Below are 19,622 nucleotides of genomic sequence, written 5' to 3'. Positions count from 1 at the left end.
AGGTAGCAAATGTGGTTGCTGATGTCCTAGCCTGAATAGCTAGAAAAAAATTCTAGAAAAGCATCACTCATTGACCAAGCTGGCATAACTTGACAGAATGACAGTTTACACTGTATTTCTGACTACAGTGACAAGTTCTACCTTGGAAAAGTCTTGCTGCAGTAGAAGAGAATTTAGGGAACAGCACTGAAAAGTCATCTGGAAATCTCCCTTCAAAGAGACGTTATTTTCTTAAAGGCAGAGAGTCCTATCTCATGATGGGTTTTTGATCTCTTTAAACACTGCCTGCTTTTCCTTGTAATTTCTCTTCTGTTCCCTCCTTCACACACAAAATCTTATCAAGATAGCAGTCTTTTTATCCTCACTTTTTTAGCTATTTCCACTTAAGAACAAGTAAGAAAATAAGCTTGTGTTTGTCCCATGTTTGAAATCAACAATACATGATTAATTCAGACTTGCTTAATGAAAAAACACTAAAACGACTGATCTCAATAATGAATAATCCATGGGAGCTGTTTAGAGCTGGGTGAATACGTAAAAAATGAATTTTGCGAATATTCTTTCATTTTTTAAAATCAAATCTGTCTTCTACATTCACATCCGTTTTTATTAATTATTCACTTTGCACTTTGATGAAAAATATTTGCTTTTGCAGACCTGAGCCTTCCTGCCGAGCCACATTACGGTTATTACTTGTATTGCATTAGCGCCCAAAGCCTCTAGCCTGGATTAGCGCCGACAGCCCGAGTCATCTCCCGACGCCCTTAGGTTTCAGACAGCTTTGCTGGAGACGGAGGGGAGAGAAGCGCGATTAAAAACCACAGTGGTCAGAGCGGGACTATAAACACGTTAATTCTCCTTTTATGTTTCCACGGGCACGCATCGCCGTCGACAGGACGGAGGCGGAGGCAGGCAGGGGATGGCACTCTGCTAAGGGTGGGCTGCCAAGCTCTCCTGCCCGGGAAAGGGCCGCGCAGAGGAGCTCCGCCGGCGGTGCCGTTTGCCGGCGCCCGCCCGCGGTGTCAGGCAGGAGCGCAGCCGCCGCGGGGCGGAGGGCGCGGACGCCGGCGGAAGAGGGCCGGCGGCGGGGAGAGCCACAGGGGGCCGCCCGCAGCGCCCGCCCCAGCGGGAGCTGGCGGTGCCCGGAGGGGGGTGCCTGGGGAGGGCGGCGCGGCCCCGCCATGCCCGGGAAGGGCGCCGCGGAACGGCGTCCCCCCAAGACAAAGGGCGAGCGGGCCCCGCTCCCCCGCCCCAGCCCGGCGGCTCCCGTCCGGCCGGGAAGCGCCCTTCTCCCCCGTGCCCCACCGCCGCCGGCCTTGCGCAGCGCGGCGCTGCCCCCTTCCTGCCCGGTGCCGGCCTGGCAGCCGCCCCGCCGCCCGGATCACTTGCCATTTGCATTTCTCCGCTGCTCGGGAGGAGGCGGCAGCCTATGCCCGGGGGCCGGGGCGGGGGGAGGAGGCGAGGGCCGGCGGCGGGGCCGGGGCCATCCAGCCCACCGCCTCCCGGGCCGCCCGCCCGGCTCTGTGCATCCGCCTCTTCCTTCCCCCGCGCCGCCTCCGCCGGGGGAGCCGGCGGGGGCTGTACGTGCCGGGCCGGGAGCGAGGGGAGGGTCTGCGGCTCGGCGTCGCTGCAGCAGCGCCGGCCCCGCCGCGCCGCCAGGGACCGGGTGCGGGCGCCGCCGCCGCCGGCTCTCCGCGCTGCTGCTGCGCGGCGATCGCCGCTGCTGGCGGGAGGGGCAGGGATGTGAGCGGTCGGGTCGGCTTGGCCCCCCCTGCCTTTTTTCCCCCCCTCCCCCCCTCCTCTAAAAAAAGACCAAACCAGCCAACCAACCCCAAAAAACCCAGAGGGCGTGGGGGGTGGGGGGATCCCGTGTCGCCGCCGCCACCCTCCGCTGGATCCATTGTGAGGAAATTGCCATTCGCCGGCAGCGGCAGAACATCTGGGCGGGCACATCTGGGCATGCAACATCGGCTCCCGCCGCCTTCCGCCTCCGTCCTCCAACCGGCCGCGCGGATCCCTCCGGGCCGCCGGCGAGGCTCCGGCTCGCCAGCCCCAGGGTCCATCTTCCGGACTGAATATTAAACACTGGCAGCGCGGGGGGTGGGGTGGGGTGGGGTGGGGTGGGAATAAAGGCTGCTTTTTTCTTCCCCTGGGATTTATTTCATGGGGATGTGTTCAAGACAAGAGAGGATTCAGAAGGATATTGACGTTGTGATCCAAAAGTGCAAGGCGGAGAAGGACTGCCTGTTTGCAGGTGAGTTTCTCGGGCGCCAGGTTGGCGGCGCGGAGGCTGCTGCCACCGCCGCCGCCCGCCCCAGACCCCGCTCCCGCCGCGGCGCGGCTGCCCAGGCTGTGCCCCTGCCCTTCGCCGCCGTTCCCGGGAGCGAGGGCCACCGCCGAGCCGGCGGGTGTCTGCCCTCAGCCCCCTTCTTCCTCCTCCTCCTCTCCTTCCGAGGGCATGTGAGGGCAGATGAGACCAGGCGCCGGCCGGGAAAGGGCGGGGGGCATCCCGAGCCAGGGAGCGTGGCAGTGGCACAAGCAAAACCGGGCGGGTGTGGGCGAGGGCGAGTGTGCCTGTGCGTGCCCCCGCTGCCTGGCGCAGCCCGCAGCTGCCGGGGCGAGCGCAGCCCTGGTGCTTTTTGCTCCGGCGGGCGCTACGCCGCTGTTTTCCGGGCGGCCGGGCTCCCGCCATCCTCGGTGCCAGCCTTTATCGCCGCACGCACGCCCGGCTTCAGAGCCGGGGGCACGGCCAGCGGTCAACGTCGCCCCTTTCCGTGCAAACACTTCCCCCCCACCCCGCCCGGGGTTCCGCGGCCGCCTCGGCGGTGCCGGTGCGGTGCCGGCCGCGGTGAGCCGTCGCAGGGGCCCGGCTTGTAGCTGCCTGTTGCCGTTTCTGACAATGGAAATCCCTGCCGTTGCCATAGCACCGGGCACTTGTTGCGAGGGGCTGGGGGGGGAGATGCTGCATTTCCTCTGATTCACTCTGACCCCCCCGCCACCCGCCCCCGTGTCGGTACCTGAATGCAGGTCTGTAAAACCTCGGCTGTTTCAGCCAAACATAAAGACAAGTTGTAATAACGCAGCTCTTTGTCTTTCAGATTTCAGGTACTCAGACTCCACCTTTACCTTCACCTATATTGGAGGCTCCAAAAGGTACTTTTTTTAACAGTACTGACTCCCTTCATTTCCTGCTGGCAGTGAGGTGCAGTGGTTCAATACCGTGGCAGGCTTTTTGTGCTCCCTTTCCTTTTGCAAGGAAGATGAGTAAATCATCTGCCTTCGTGCAAACGTCAGCTGAGGAGGAAGTGTCGAGAGAGGTGATCAGAAAGGTGATCCTAGTTATCAGAGGCTCATTCCTCTCAGTGCTGCTCTGTGGAGCTTTACTGCTTCTCTTTTTTTAATTTATGTGGATACGTAGAATTTCTGCTGTACGTAAACTTAACAGAAACATAGCAAAGGCATCAACATATGATATAAAGTTAATTCATGTTAAAAAAATGGGAAGAGTTACGATTTTAATAAAAAATAGGCCGAATTTCACATCAGCACCTCATTCTCTTGCATGAGAGCCATATTTAGTTCCATGACAGATGCAAGACTGTCTGCAATTTACCAAATCAAATTCCTGAAACATTAAGTGAAATGTCAGTATAGCTTATAAGGCTAAAAAATGTTTTTATTGAATGTTAGTTTAAATATTATTTCTAAGTGGTTCCGAGCTTTTGGTTATAAACTGGATTGTGCATGTACACATTTTTTAGTTATATTTCAGCATTAGTTGTGTTGTCTGTTTTCAAAAGGAAATACATGTAAAAGCTTGAACACACATCCTTTTAGTTTCCCTGACTCTTAGTTAGCTTTTACTTAATAAAGTGTTAACAATATATGCTACATCCTTCTCTTATCTTTTAGCTGAATTTTATTAGACTTGGCAAGAAGTCTTGGGTTTTTTTTTTTTGTTTTAATTATTTTTTTCTCAGTTTGTCTGAGATATTCGGCAACTGTTTTTCTTTCCCAGGGTACGTCAGGTTAAAGTACTGTATTCTTTGCAAGTGAACTTCTCAGTGCAGGCAGCACTCCCACAGCCATGGGTCTCCCCTGTGCATGCTTCGGCACCTGGCTGCAGGACCAGGCTCCCACATGGTCCCCAGGCTGCGAGATTGCTCAGAAAAGTGCTTTCCAACCTCACTACCCTGCCTCTTCCTACTAAAGGAAAAGACAACTTCTATCATTTTCAGGGGAGTAGAATAGTTCACCCAGTAGCTGAGAATTGACATATTTTTAGGTTGCTTGTATATACTCTTTCATTTAGGGTTTTAGTATATGTTTTGTTTTGGTCTTGTTTTAAAAGACAATTTTTAAAGGCCTGATACAGTAAAAATTATCTAACAAATATTATTTATCATGTAATTAAAACAATTGAATTTGAAAGTTACTTTGCACTGTTTTCTAAACCAAGTATTGCAGCAAGAAACCAGGAAGTGAAACTTGTCTATTGTTTCCATTTTCCACGCTGAATAAAGTAAGAAGCCTAAGGGCATAACTGATGGGAAACAAACTGGTTTATAAATGTTGAAACAAAATGTTGTCACTTCTACAACTAGAGATGGAAGACGGCCTTACATCCCACAGCCTTGAGTTTTAACTGGGGTCAGCATTTGCTTAGGAAACTTGTCTGGAAACTAGTCTCAGGATCTTAAAAATTCAAACTGAATTGAGAAACAAACATTATGCGTACAGAAATTGGTGAAAGTGGGTTGTTACTTAGAGCATACTCAAATTTCACTTTCCTGTTCACATTTTAAGGACATTTAAAAAGCATCCTTTGAGATAAGGGTTTCGTGTTCTCTGCTTATTTGTCTTGTGATTTAGAAGGACGTTTTACAATATTCTTAGTGTACAGTGGTGTACTGAGTGGCAGATTTATGGTAGTAAGCTCTCTTGTGAAGTACATAAAATGAAAACCCTAAGCCTTGGCTATTAAGAGCCAAACTTCAGTTTCTCACATCGAAGATGAGGTAGTGGTTTCTTCTTAGAGAAGGTGCTGGCTGACAGCAGCTATACTGCACTCTGTGCAGCATTCGGGCACGTCTCCAGTACAGGGTCAACAGCAGTGACTTATATGTGGTAACAGTTTAGGAGAGCACAAGGCTATCTAAGGATCTTTTTCTTGGATTGGGCCATGATTTTTTTCTTATTGCCACTGCTGCAGCTATGGACTTCCTGGGTAGTGACCCCATTTTTTGACTATTGCACTCAGGAATTGTCCCTAAATGACAAAACCTCTGTTAGCTCGTGATCATAGACTTGAGTATCAGCCGACAGGCCTTGTCCAGTTACTTCAGATACTCAGCCTGACGACTTTGTTTTTCGAACGGACAGGAACACAGGCTTTTGAGTACTGTGCAAAGGGGTGGATGTTCACTGGATGGATGTTCAAATCGAGAAATAGATTTAAATGAATAAGAATAGAAATGGTGTGTAAGGAAGATTACAGTACTTTAGCACTTATTAGCTGTGCTTGGAACTAAGTCTTTTTCATGCTTTATTTCCTTTAGAGGTTCCTTTAGGTCAGTGTGTATTATGGCATTGTTTTAGCCATAGTGGTTAGATACAAGAGCAGAAACCCTTGGAAGAAGGCAATATGTTTTCTGTTTGAGAAGAAGGATTCTTTGTCTTACCCTTGTATAAAGGCAGATAACCATAATAGGAAGTTAAACATACTGGGGGTTTTCCTCTGCATACTGTAGTTGCCTCTGGAGCCCATTAAGTCCATTTATCAGTGGTCTTAATTTATAAGCTCCGAGCCAAACTCTCAGTAAATTAGGATAAGTCCATAGAAGTCAGTGTACCAGTTTTACTTCAGTTATGATGAGGACCTAGGGTTTATTTGTTTTTGTTCTTTAAACTGTTAAGTTTTTCTGCGTGAGATTTTTCTTCTTGGGGCCAGCTTCTCTGACTTTATCTGATTTTTCCCTGTTCCTTGGATTGATTGCACAGCCTTTTCCTCCATAAGTACTATTCAAATATTGAGGTAGTACATAACCACGCTGCAGATCAATCCAAATAGATAGGCCTGATCTGGAGCACATTTATCATCGCTTCAGTGGATTTAACTTGTATTCCCACAGTAAAGTGCTGAACCAAACCCTGAGGGCATGACTTAGCTTTTGTTCAAGTACAGATGTTCCAGAGAAACCAACTGAGAACTATTATTTTTTTGTTCTTTAGATAGACCTGTTCCAACATTTGACCTTTAGGTGATATTAAGGTATTATATTGCGTAAATAATCTATGTGTAAATGATAACTGGATGGGCGTAAGTACGCTTCAAGAAGATTCTGCATTTGGAGGATTTTTCTTAAAAAGTTAGAAGGGAAGAATCTCTTTTAAGTACAAACATATTAGTATTGTGTGAATTATCATAAATAATCCTTTACCTCTGTAGTTCAGTTAATCTTTGTGGACTGTATTTCACTGTACTTCTTCTTCTTTTTTTTTTTTGTTTTATTTAAATGCACTGTGTTCGTACTTCCAAATTATTAGAGTTGTTTGATACTGCAGAGATCCTTCCTGATTTGGGAAGGTTGTAATTTGCAATTTATTAGTGAAAGCACATCTTTGTGCATAATGTGGCACTAAATATGGGGCAGATTGTTTATCAATTTAATAATTTTTAATTTCATTGTCAGAAAGCAGTAAGTAGGGTGATAGATTTCTTATAAAGTGAGGTGTTCATTCGGGTGCTGTGACTGTGCAAGATTACTCTTCTTTACATCTGGCAGAATATCAGAAATGGCTGGATTTTTTATGCTTTTTACTGCAGGATCTAAAAAGGATATTAAAGTGTGAACATGTCGAGTTCCTTTTTTTTTAAAAGAATCTTTTGTTTCCTTTTTCCTATTTTCTGCCCCTGTATGAAACACTGCTCCTCCAGAAACTATGCAGAGTGAACAGAACTGCTGATCTGTCATCTTTCAAATAAAAATACTTGATGCCCTGAAGTTGTTTTCACTTTATATGTCATTTGACATGGTTTACATAGAAGCAGTGCTTGGATTTCCTGAAAAAAAGATGTTTCCTTTTTTTAGTGTTTTTCTCACCCCCCTTTTTTCTTTCCTGAGGCTAAACAAGGACATCTTATCAGTCTTGAATTACCTCTTCGTTCAAATATGTACTTAACTCTCATTGGCAGCGAGAGACAATGACAGTAAGGCTGTGCATGAGAACAGATCTAATACTGCAGCATATTGTAAAGAAACTGGATAAGACCTATAAGAACTGAAGACACAGATCAATTTTGTCAGCAAAATTCCCATCTTCTATTTGCACAGTGGACTCTTGTGTTCTGTTTTCGGTACTTCAGCACAATGATTATAACAATGGCAGTTCTGAAGAAGCAAGGAAAGCTGCATTTTGGTCTGAAGTAATTGTTTATTTTTGCTTAAAATAACGACAAAATGTTAACTTAGGTTTTTGGATTTTGAGTAGTTGGCTTTTTGTTTTCTATTTAAGAGGTTATACATAGTGATTAATATTGTAGTATCAGAAATTCTCATGTAAACTGATGAATTAATTTCTACCTCACTGTAGCAGTGAAATATTTCACAGCTGGAAAGCTGTGCCACTGAAAGAGTAACTAAATTGCTTGTGGCTTTCTATAGTTAGAGACGAAAACCAGTATGTGAAGTCCTAGCACATTATGTCCACCAGGTGTTTGAACCACTTGATGATAAATAGATAGAGATAACCTTTTTTTCCCCTTTAGTGGTATGCCCTATTAATACTTACGTGAATTTAGTAAAACTGCCTACATGAGAGCTTCTATTTGATTAATAATTTTGAAATTCTGGTGTCACTCTGATAATGCTGAAAGTCTTCAGTACAAAAAAAGTTGTGAAGAAAAATGGTTTGGGGCTAATTGATGTGTGTTTCTATCTTTAAATTTATGTTCAATTTATATATACTGTAGCAAAAAAGGAGAGAAAGAACTGAAAAACATTCTTTAAACCTAAACATAGAATTGTGTCCATCAAAAAATATCAAAATGGAACACTTTTCTGAACATTTTCATTTTTTTCTTTCCGTTCTACAGTCACCTAGTTTAAGATCAGCGTTTTTTGGATAGGTTAGTTTTAACCTAACTTCTCTGTCGGGTTCATTGCATGGCAGTGTGTTTACTGGCTATGCAAGGTTTGGGAAGAGAAGGTTGGACTGTTCCTTCTGGAAGCAGTGGTGGCTTACGTAAGATGAAAGTGTCCATGAAAATATGACTGAAGAAGACGAGAAGATGATTTTTATGGAATCCATTGCTCTGAATGGTTTTAGTTTAGCTGGAATCAGTTTTATGCAGGGCTTAGGAAGGCCTGGCGCAAGTATAGTTCATCTTCTGTTGCTGATGGTTGTGCTTAACTTTGTGTTCAGGTTATTAGATAATTACATTGCTAAACTCTACTACAGTAAGAGAGGGGTAAAACTAGATAAACAGCTTGTACTTAGCTGTCTGTTTATTGCTGTTTCAAAATACCTGGAAGATTGTACACCGTCTTTCAATTTTAACTTTCCTATCAAATATGGATTAACATTTTTTCTGGAACTGCACCATTTCCTGGGAGAGAAATCTGTGGTATGAGACAGGAATCTAGTTTAGATATAACATGGCAAGCATTGTGATTTTCATTTCTTCATTAAAGATTCTGTAGATGAATACAGCTTCGGGTACTTTTAAAAAACAGTTTTGTGTCAGGTATTAATTAAGTTTCAGTTTTAAAATCTCTATTTAGGACAAGCATTTTCCATTCTATGAATTCCTGCTAAGGTACCTATTCTGACTTCATACTACCTTCTAATATTGGCAGGGTGTAGTACGTACATGAAACCTACCCATACATTCTTATAGGTAGTTTTTTGATAGATACTACCAGAAATTCAGTAGGTGTGATTTAACAAATGATTCATCCTAAAAAGAGATCTAGTAGAACACTATAGTAAAAAAGTCATTAAGTGAGGGTTTGTGAAAAGCAAAATCAACACCATTCTACTCACGGTCTTATGGAGCTCGCCTTTTTTTGACAGGCTTGCGTCTGACAGATCCTTCTTGCCTTGCTGTTAGAAAATCAGATGTCTGAAATTAACCCAGTCCCCATCATTGCATCTTGTAAAAATCACATACTTCAGGGAGACTATGGTCTTGTGGAGATCTCTCACTGGTCTGGTGAAGTGACTGTCCTTTTTCAGCTGCATACTGTACTGGTACTAAGAACAATACACTCAAATTGTGAACGTCTGCCTTTCAGTGAGAAAAATGTGGTTTTAGCTACTTAAATGAATGGCCTAGTTTTTGGAAGTGCCGAACTCCCACATCATGTAGTGGTCTCAGTATTATTGTGCATTGCTTAGCACTTTTAAAAAGCATCAGAATCTTTATACAGGTGTTTTTGTCGTACTAATGTATGCACTGTTGTTTGAATGGTTCACCAGCACAGAGTTGGAAAGCGTGCTTGAATGTCTTTACAGAAAACATTTTCAGTAACTTCTTCTTTCTCTGCTTTCATCACATATTTCAACATATTAAGTACCTAAAAATAGACCTGTAGGTTGTCATTGTTAAACTGTTAATGTGATAAGACAAATAAATTTGAAAGCAGAGTTCACTCTGACGAAATTAATTTAGATCAGTTTTCTCTGTATTATAGGAGTAATGTAGTTTCTGGCTGTTCCTGTTAGTCTCTAATAATTTCCCATATTTTTCATCGCTCATAAATAAAGAGCTGAAGACACCTGTTGGCATATTTTTTCCATGGATTATTTACTGTGCAGAATATGAATTCTCATTTGAGTCAGAGTCTAATCACTCAGAGTGATTACTTAGTAAGCTTACTTTAGTAAGCTTCAGTACCTAGAAGGAAAGTAAATTTTAAACTGCTGGGAGAGTTCACTTTAGTTACAATTAAAACTAAGAAAGGGATAAAATGTGAGTAAATCTAGAAAAACTCCTGTGTATAATTCTGCCTTGGCATTAAATAAATCCCACTTAAAAGGACAGCTCTTAAGAATTAATGTCCTCTTTGCTACAGGAGGGTGAAGATTTTTACAGATGTTTCACTGAACTGGCCTCATCTGAGGAAAAGGAGCTCTTTTTAACAGGGTAAAATTGACTCATAAAGATAAGCCCACTATCCTGTGCAGCAATAGCTAGAAAATCTCAGTGAAAGAAGAGGGACTAAACGAGGTACAGAAATAACATCTCCTTCCCCTGACAGCTTTCTGCATGCTCACACAAGACTGCATCCAGCCTATTTCTATGGGAGGAAGACCATTGCCTAAGGACCGGGAACAATTGTTGCTTTTATGAGTCAGACTTCTCCTGGGAGGACGCATTATCTGCAGGGAGCTTTATGTCAGACATTGTGTTCCCCTATTGCAAGGGCTAAACACCATCATACGTGCTTTTGGCATTATGTAATCCCGAGGGAGTCAGTCATAGTCTTGCACATGCTCACATAAGGTAACAGGCGGAAAACGGTCTTGGGTAAAGGCTGGAGGGTGAGCTTGCTTGAAGGCAGAGTACCTGTGTGAGCCCTGTAGAAGGCTCTGGCTTCTCCTGGCTGTTGTAGAAGACCGTGGCGAGTCCTGGCAATTAGGATTGAGCTGAATCACTTCTTCTGAGGGAGACTTCTGTAGTGCTCAGCGGGAGCCTGTCTGGAGCAAAGAATTGAGGGCAAAGAGGAAGCTCAAAGAAACTAGCAAACCCTCCGGATGTCTCCTTCCAGCCTCGAGGCACTGATCAGAAATAAAAGGGGCAACAGCATGTCTCCTGTGTAATGAAATGTACTGTTTGCCAAAAGAAAGTGCAAAAAATTGTGATATACCATTTGTAGAAACAAGTACATAATTAAAGAATAACTTCCTATCAAACAGTGTAGCATTTTGCATTTTATCTCATATATTACAAGTTACCATCTTGAAATCTTGATGCTTAAAATGAATGTTCCATTTTATGTTTGTAGGTAAGAATTTTTCATATTTTAAGAGCCAAGCTAGAAGGCAGGATAACTTTGCACTGTTCAACTGTCATGCTTCTAATCAGTAAGGTGTTTGTGACAGACAGCATTTGCTCTCAAGTAGAAAAAATAGCCTGTGGGTTAGATGTGGTATTCCAGGTCATTAGCTTTTCTGCAAATGGTAGAATATTTTATTTTAGTTTTTTTTGTTGTTGTTGTATTGCTCATTCTTGCTTATTCTTTCTCCTTAATGTTGAAAACTTCATCTTTGATGGGGAGTTCTCACCCTGTAATAATCACACATACAGCAAAATATGAAAATAATTAGGATGCTTTTCCCTCAGCTTAGGACCGGGGGTTGATAAAGGTGTTAAAAACAGGAAGCACTTCATTGTCATAGAAGTACTTGCTGATAGTCTACTGCTTGATCTCAGTTACAGCTGTATGAATCCGGAGTAATTCAGTGTGATGGGGCTCACTTGGGTCCACAGTGATATTGCTGAATTTTTTATTTGGCCCTGACTACTCCTGTAAAAACCCGTGATTTTTTTCACCTGGGGAGGAGTTATGAAGACCAGAATTCTGTTTTCTGCCATCTTTGCAGATGTATTCCAGTACTTTACTGGATGGTGGGAGAGCTGCAACTTACCCAGGGGAAAAAGCTCGCTTTCATGCATTCTTACCAAGTCGCTGGCATTGCGGAGGGCACAGACAGAAGGCCAGTTGTCAAAACCATGCTTTTCTTCTTCTGTCTTTTTAGCCTTAGCATCTGAAAACCTGGTTGTCAGAGAATCCTCTTTTAAGAACGTAATTTGCTAGGCCAGATGAAAACCTCTTTACCTGTCACTCACACAGAATCAGTATTAAATCTTAAGCTGAGTCCCAAAATGGTTTCAGAGCTTTTTGCAGAGATAACCATTAGCTGAAATAGAAATGGTGATTTCTTCATGAGGACTGTTCGGTGAAAACACCTAAAAGGAACATACTGACTTTGTCCAGATTAAAACTGTGTGAAATCTGGTCATTTCAGTATGTATTTGTGCCAAACAGTCGAAACATTAAAAAAAAAAAAATTTAAAAATAGTTTTATCGTATTTCAGACCGAAAAATGTAACCTTCAAGTATTAAAAACTTCTGGAAAACATGTATTTGATTAATGCCTTAGTATGGCAGTTATAGATACTATCAACAGCTTTCCCTTACAGATAGGGAATTACATAAATTAAGGTAGTCTACTGGTTTAATACAGTTCTATGAATATTACATGAAATCTTTTGTAAATGGTTGTAGCTCTAATGGAGTTATAGCTGAAAACTGAGCGTATTAATTCTTTTCTTTTAAGTTAGAGAATTATTTTGCTATAAAGGCTTTTAATCATCCTATAGAACAAGGCTTTTTAGGCTTGGCATAAAATTTTAATAGTAGGATTTTGAGGGCTTATATGTTGAAGAAGGACTCATGTTTTATTAATGGATGACGAGAACAGCGAAATTGGATATGTTTAGGTGGCAACAGGAGGAACATAACCTCTGCAGCAATCTCCTTGGGCATATACTAGTTTTGTTAACTCAGACCAACGGAAGTTTTAAACTCATTTAGTATTGGTCTCTAGAGCACGAAGTAAACAGTCACAATAATCAGCCCACCAAAGATGCAAGCTGTCTTGCTTGCCTTTAGCAGACCTGTGTCCACATACTACTACTTTTTTTTTTTTCTCTCAAATATCTGTATCACACAAGAGCAGCATTGCCTTTGGCATACAGTCCTGCTTTCTACATGTTCCCTGTGCCAGTTTTTGCTGTTGATGGAATTTTTACATCAAACTTCAGTGCTGATTAAAGCTGTTCTGCCTTCATTACTGAAGTAAAATTGTGTGGGATTAGCAGCCACCAGTTTAGTTCTTCTTGTTAAGGTATTTTGTTCGGTAATCTAAGGACATATACAATTCCGTGTTTTGGCTGTTACATTTTATTTGTTCGTTTTGCTATTCTTATTTAAAATGACAAATTGTGAGAAATTTTAGTGTTTATTTGGTTTTAGCTATATATAGTGAATCAAAAGAAATGCATTCTCCCTGTGAACCACACTATAGGGAGTATATGAGTGGAGGGAGACTCCAAGCTCCTTCTGTACCTAAATTTATATTTTACTGGTAAGTTTTTATTTGTTTTAGATTGTCCCTCTTGTGATGAATAATTGCTTAATATACTGTTTCTGTGTTTAAACATCAATAACTAGATACTAAAAAATACTACTTCATAAAAGTGTATGCCTTGATTTAAGGCATGAAGAAACACAGTCATCCTGTAGTTCAGCTAAAAACTGACCTTTGCCAAGGACGACAAACACACAGAGATATCGTGTATAAATACCTTTTACATCTAGCACTGTCTGGCTTCAAGGCAGGCATGGATGTGTGGAAGACGCTGGCCTCCCAGCGTGCCAATAAGGATTAGGCATTTGCTGTCCATGAAGAGAACAGGAGTTGCAGTTACATGAGTCAGGATAAAAATTACAAAAGCTATTGATTTTGCTCATGGAGGACATAAACCGATCGTCATTTAGGGTCAAGAAAAGTTTCTACCCTGGCTACAAAGTCCTTCCTCATTTCCCCTATTAGTAAGGCATCATCAGCCAACAGCACAGTGGGTCAAGTCTTTGGGTGAAAGGCCACTGTGAAGGGTGGCCTGTCTTATCTGGCATGGCAATTGCTAAAGCATGTTCCCAGCATATTTCAGTGTATGTAACAGTTGCAGAATTTGTGACTTAAGTGCTGAGCAAATAATCATAAATTGCTGGTATTAATGAGTATTTTGCTATTACTCTGGCTATTACAGCGTATTCCCATCTGTATTTTGTCCCAAGTTATTTCTCTCTTGTACTTTATGTGATGTAACATTATTACCTTATTCTCAGCTAATTTAAATTGACAAATTGCCATGGAGTTCAGTAAAGTCATGCCAACTTATAGCACTGAGGACCTGTCTATAATTATATTCCGCTAGTTAAAGAAGTTTAAATAGAGCAAAGCTAAATATAAATGCACTATGTTATCTTCATTGACTTCTAATAGAATAGTTTAATATATGCATGATTAGTTACATACGAAAGTGAAATTACACATTATTTGTGTTTGCGTTTTAGGTGACGGGTAAGGACAAGTTTCATGGAAGCTGATAAAGTGAGATATAAATTGTGTTCTTTGGGAATGGCTCGTATTGAAGGGGGGGATACGACACCAAAATGGGGCTCAGATGCCTGAAGTTATGAGACTTGAGAAGTTTTCTCACATAGCAAACAGGTGTTCTCAGCAGTGTGGCACTTGAGTCTCAGGTTTGCATGTGGTGCAACCCCATGAGCAAAGGCAGTGCCAAGGTGCTGCAGTGGTCTCTTGTTTCATTTTCAGTGCTAGCGTAAGCTTGACAGAGCATTTGCCTGTCTGCGTGCAACGTAGATGTTCCCACAGGATGCCTCTGGCACAAGGAAGGTCTTGTCCCACAGAAAATACCACCTCTGCACTCCTCTTTGAGAGATGATGATGACTTCAATCTGCAGAAGTTAGAGAAGGTTTCACACCAACCCTGACCATGCTGTTTCGATTTCATGTCACTGGAGACCATAGGCTCCTTAAAATTGTCTTTCCATTCCTTCCCAACTTGTCATTTTCCACCTTTCTTTCTTCTGGCCTTTTGTTTTCCGGAGGTGCTCTGCATACTGATTTATTCTGACAAAAACTGGTATCTGTCGTGTTCATATTGTTGAAGCAGACAGACATGAAATAGTTGGTATTAAACAACTGTACTAGGAAAGTTAACAACATGGAGTAGCTGTAGATCACTTATCTTCAGATTATATATATATATCCTGAAATGCTTGTTTCAGTTCTTGGGAGGTTTCACCAGAATAACAACGGGTGCTCAGACTGTTAATCAGAGCGATCACATGTTCATTGCTGTTCGATATTCTGGTTTTGGTGTCTAGTAGTGGGTAGCCAGAAAAAAAATCCCTGCCGAAATAATTGCAGCTGCAGTCTGAGTTGTTTGCTGATTTAGGTTTAAAAATCTTTTTTAGCTGAGATGTTTCTGAGATTTCTGTTGTACCTAAGTAAGACTGAACAGAGATGTCTAGAAATAGTATGCATTTCAGATCTTCCACTGTAGATGCTGCACAGGTGTAAGAATGCATTTTGGCTTGAACCAATAAAAGTTGTATGGTCTTAGGCATTATAGAAAATGTTTTAAGTAGAACTGCAAAGCAAATAATAAAAAAGATGTTGCTTTATACGGTTTTCCATTCTTCATTTTACAGGCTACTTACTCTTTAAAAAGCACTCTGTGGACTTTTGGGAGTCTCTCTCCAGTAACTATCTTTTAATTCTGTTCCCTCGAATATAGGAAACCTTCTGATGTTTCCATCAGTAACAATGCACATTTTGTTAGGTGCATACTGCTATTAATTGTCACTCTGCACTTCCCAGGGTGTTCGGTACTTACTTTGGGGATCATTACGATGTTCTTTTCATGTATTTGTCCAGTAGTATAAATGGTTGAGGGTGACTTTTTGCCCCGTATGATGCTGTTTGAGGTTTTCCTTCGTTGGCTTCTGCTTTGATTTGTAATGATATAAGTGACAGATGAAAGACTCATCCTGTTGCAAACCTGCTGGTGGAGTTTCACTAGTGTAAGCTGGACTCCTTGGGTATGTCTGTGGGCTTTTAAGGGTGAGGCTTGAAAACCAGGTTTGCCTGTTGTGCATATCACTAGCCTTGTAAGCTCAGGATGGATGAAGTGTGCCCTCAGCACACAGGACCTCTACAGCTAAGGAAATCTGGTGGGGTGGTGTGCCAGCAGGTACAGCTGGAGGAATGTGTCACGGGCCGTGCCCTGCACAACCATGTAAATGGAGGGAGGGTGAAATTCTTGTGCCCATACCCTCCCTGAAGGCTCCTCTTCCACGTCAGTAGATGTAGCACAGGGATCTACCTGAAGTGACCATCTTTGATCAGAGATGTTTCAGAGCAGGATAGGGAGCTGCTCCAGGTGGAGCGGCACGGCACCCCGCTGCGCTCTGCCGGCTGCCCACCGCCGGCTGCGGGGCAGAGCCTGGCAGCCTGCCGTGGGAGCGTGCGCTTCCAAATGACTGCTCTCCTCCCATGTCAGGACAAGTGTGACTCGTGGCAGGCTGGCAGATAGCACAGCTCCACAGGACCGTTCAGTGGGAGTCAGGTCAGGTAAAATAAATAATTAACTACTTCAATGAAATAATATATGGAGGGGGGAAAACCCTTCTGTGGCCGGCAGAAAGCTCATCAGGCAAATGGAAGGAATTCTGTGAGTTCAGTATCTGTGAAATTGGAAAAAAAGAGTTGAAGATGGATCACAGACCTTTCTCATTGCCTCTGCTTCCCGGAGGGCTCGGAGTCCTTCAGGTTAAGCATAAAATATTTTCTCCTGGAGAGGAGTTAAGCAGAAAGCATCTCTTCTTCAGTGCTAATTTCATATAGTAATCTAGCGTGCACAAAGCTGCAGCATATGCAGCTGCTCCAGACCATATCCAATGCATGCATGCACGTTGATTTTAGACAAGTGGTGTCAGCGTTCTGTTTAGCATTCTGCCCTTTTTTCTTCCTCAGAGGTTTTATAACTCTGACACATCTGAGCTTTCCATAATAAGAACTCTTCTTTTTTTCTTTTCTTTTCTTTTTTCTCTGATTCAAATCTGTGTGTGTTTTTTAAATCTGCATGCAAACGAGTTTTGCCCCTCAGTTTCCTGGTAAGTTGCCACAATGGCCAGGAGGGTGGCAGAGGTTCTGCACCATTGCGCGAGGGAGCGCAAATGTGTGACCGAACGTGGCAGAGCCTTGTCTCAGGAAGAGGTTCGCTGCTTCCTTTTTGTTGCTGCTGCTGTTGCATGAAGGGCTATAGAAGAGAAATCTGGAGAAAGTAGTGAAACGAAAGAGCCCAGGTCGGCATTCAGCTCTGAGCTACATCAGTGCAAAGTGGAAGTCTGGCTGTGTGTGGAAAGGCATCTTTAATAAAGAGATTGTGTGTTAAACAGTGAAGACAGAATAGGATGTTATTTGTTGCCATCTACTTTCATCTGCAACTAAAATACTTTAAAAGACAATAAACACAATGTAAATATCTGTTTTCTCATTATCTGTTTACCTCTGTATTTTCTCTCAGAGTTGTTTATCATTTATTTTTAATGATAATGAATAATTCTGGCAGGAGGTTGAAGCTGGGCGTGTCACATATTATGGTAGTGTTACTTCCTTCAGAGATACAATGCCAGGTTTTGTTTCATTTTATTTTGGAGGGCTGAGCATGACCAATACCACACCTTATTCTAGTATTTCTAAATAAAATTTTTAAAAAAATAATTTATGTGTCTGACTGACATGCATTCAAGACTCAGGTAGGTGGAACAGTTGAGCTGTTTTGCCCCTAGTATTTTGAAGTTCCTTGTTGGATGCTGCCCATGGCTCTGCAGTGGCAGTACATTGATTGGGACATTAGCTACTACTGAGTGAGAATCCTTTACAGCTCTCAAACTTCAGTGATTTCAATGTCTAATGATTGCAATATGCTCATGATTAACTAGATAATGTACTCTACTGAAAAATCCTTGAATTGTGAGGTGAAGGCTGAGTGGTCTGGGGTGATGTTGGGACTTTCCTGCATAGATTATTTCTATTTTGAAGTCAATCAGTCAGAGCTGCTGAGGTTTTTATTGCTGTACTTGATAAGTTTCAGGAGATTATTGCATAAACATTTTCATTTTGCAGCTGATCGGTATTTTGACTGAAATGAAATACATAAAAGGTTTCTACATTTAGCCTGTTCCTCTCCACCTCTAGACTATGTAAATTGATGAGATGACATAAGCCGAACTAAAGAGAAAGTGCAGTTTAAATTCCTTTATATAGTCATATTTTGCCTTTATCATTCCATTTATTTCAGTTAGAGATTATTGGAGTAATTGAGGCAAATATTTAACATTTGGCCACATTTCATTTTGAAAGAATTCCATTTATAGTTCAAATTCCTTTGATGTGTTTTGCTGTCTTAATACTTGGAGCTGCAGTCATCTGCATAAAGCTGAAACAATGATACTGGTTTTATTTATACTAAAGAACTTAACCCTGTGTATCTGACTGGCCATCTGTCTAGTTAAAAACACTCCTTATGTTTATACATAATGTATATTTATTTACAGAGGCTTCAGGTACTCAGTGATTAGTATATGACCATCTCACATGGTCAATGTCACGGTCAATAGCATTTTGAGAGAAGAACTGGTCAGGGGACTATCCATTAATTAAACTTGTGAGGGGTTCCATCAGGAACCATCAGGAAATCCGAGATTTCCATCAGGATCCTCCAACATGTAACATGCCATGCTTATGTTCGTGATACAAGCACGTATTTGTGTTGATGATGGGAAGTTGGGTCACTGAACTCTCAGCCTTTGTTATTTCAAAGCTACTTTGAAATAACAGCTACTTCACAGTTACCAGCTACTTCACAGTTACACTAATAAAATGGCAAATGATCTTGCAGAGGTGTGTTGAGAAACAGCATGGTAATAACATTCATCTTTTAGAAAAAAATCTAAAAGAACTTTATTTTCCGTTGAAAGTGAAGATGGATGAACATGCCGAGCAAGTGCTAGTAAGAAGGCAGTGGGGCGTTCGCGTCAGAGAAACTTACACTTGTTGGCCTTTTGAACCATTCTCCAAGTGTCTGTGTAATGAAATTTATTTATGTCTTATAGCACCTGTCTCGCAAGGTGTACTGGCCTGTATCAGGTTTGCTGTGCATCGGAGCTGCCGGTGTGGGGACACAGCTCCAGCAGGACTGGCAGGGTGCCGAGGAGAGGCTTTGCAAAGAGAATGTCCTGAGGTGCCCGGCAGGAAAAGCTCCCAGGCTTGTGTCGGGACACGCACTCTCAGGGAATTGAGGTACTTGCCTCCTGTCTGGAGTCTTGAAGCATTAGGTATCTACACCAGCCCTTTTTGTTCCAAAGTATGGCTAAATGTTTTGTGGCAGCGGTTCCCTTTCCTTTGGTAGCGTATGATCCTGCTCTAGTCCCAGGGATAGAGACACCAGGATGCTCAACAGTGAGACTCTACAGCACATCCAGCTCCACAATTAGGCTGCTCTGGCCTGAAAAGAGAGCCTAACTGTTTCTTAAAACCTCTGCATTGTCCAGGTCCCTTCTCATTTGTCATTTAGCTGTGGAGGTTTCTAAAATTTGGTCTCATGATCCCTAAATTCTTTTGTACGCTGAATTGTGTAAGACTGCTTGGACGCCGGCAGCTTGGACGCAGGCTCTGGAGCAGAAACGTAGGTGCTTAGGGGACACGGCTGATTAGGAACGGAGATGTCAAAAGACTTTTTAACGAGCATTCAATCTTCTGTCTCCTGGGTCAGCTAATGAGTTCCTTTTGTGAAGTGAAACTCATCTGATGTCAGTTGACATAGCTTCATGTATTTTTCAATGGAATTTTGCTCTAAATCCATCTTTTAATACAAAGCAGTTGTGAGATTCTTGCCTCACTGTAGTGTTTTGAGTAAAATGACAGTTGCAGCTCCAGCATACCGTCTGTGTGAGATT

General features: G+C 42.6%; 1 protein-coding gene across 1 annotated transcript in view; it reads left to right on the top strand.

The window, feature by feature from the left end:
• The first annotated feature begins 1,851 nt into the window (after nt 1–1,851).
• Nucleotides 1,852–19,622, top strand: part of PARP8 (poly(ADP-ribose) polymerase family member 8) — a 116,358-nt gene continuing 98,587 nt past the window's right edge. Inside the window, exons 1-2 of the mRNA XM_075136200.1 lie at nt 1,852–2,254; nt 3,099–3,153. Coding sequence (XP_074992301.1) covers nt 2,164–2,254; nt 3,099–3,153 — 146 coding nt within the window. The 5' untranslated portion in view covers nt 1,852–2,163. The remainder of the gene's footprint in view (nt 2,255–3,098; nt 3,154–19,622) is intronic.

This window comes from Calonectris borealis, chromosome Z (genome assembly GCF_964195595.1).
Source record: "Calonectris borealis chromosome Z, bCalBor7.hap1.2, whole genome shotgun sequence".
In the NCBI taxonomy this organism is placed as follows: domain Eukaryota; kingdom Metazoa; phylum Chordata; class Aves; order Procellariiformes; family Procellariidae; genus Calonectris; species Calonectris borealis.
Note: the sequence above shows the minus strand (reverse complement) of the source record. Positions and strands in the feature narration are given on the sequence as shown.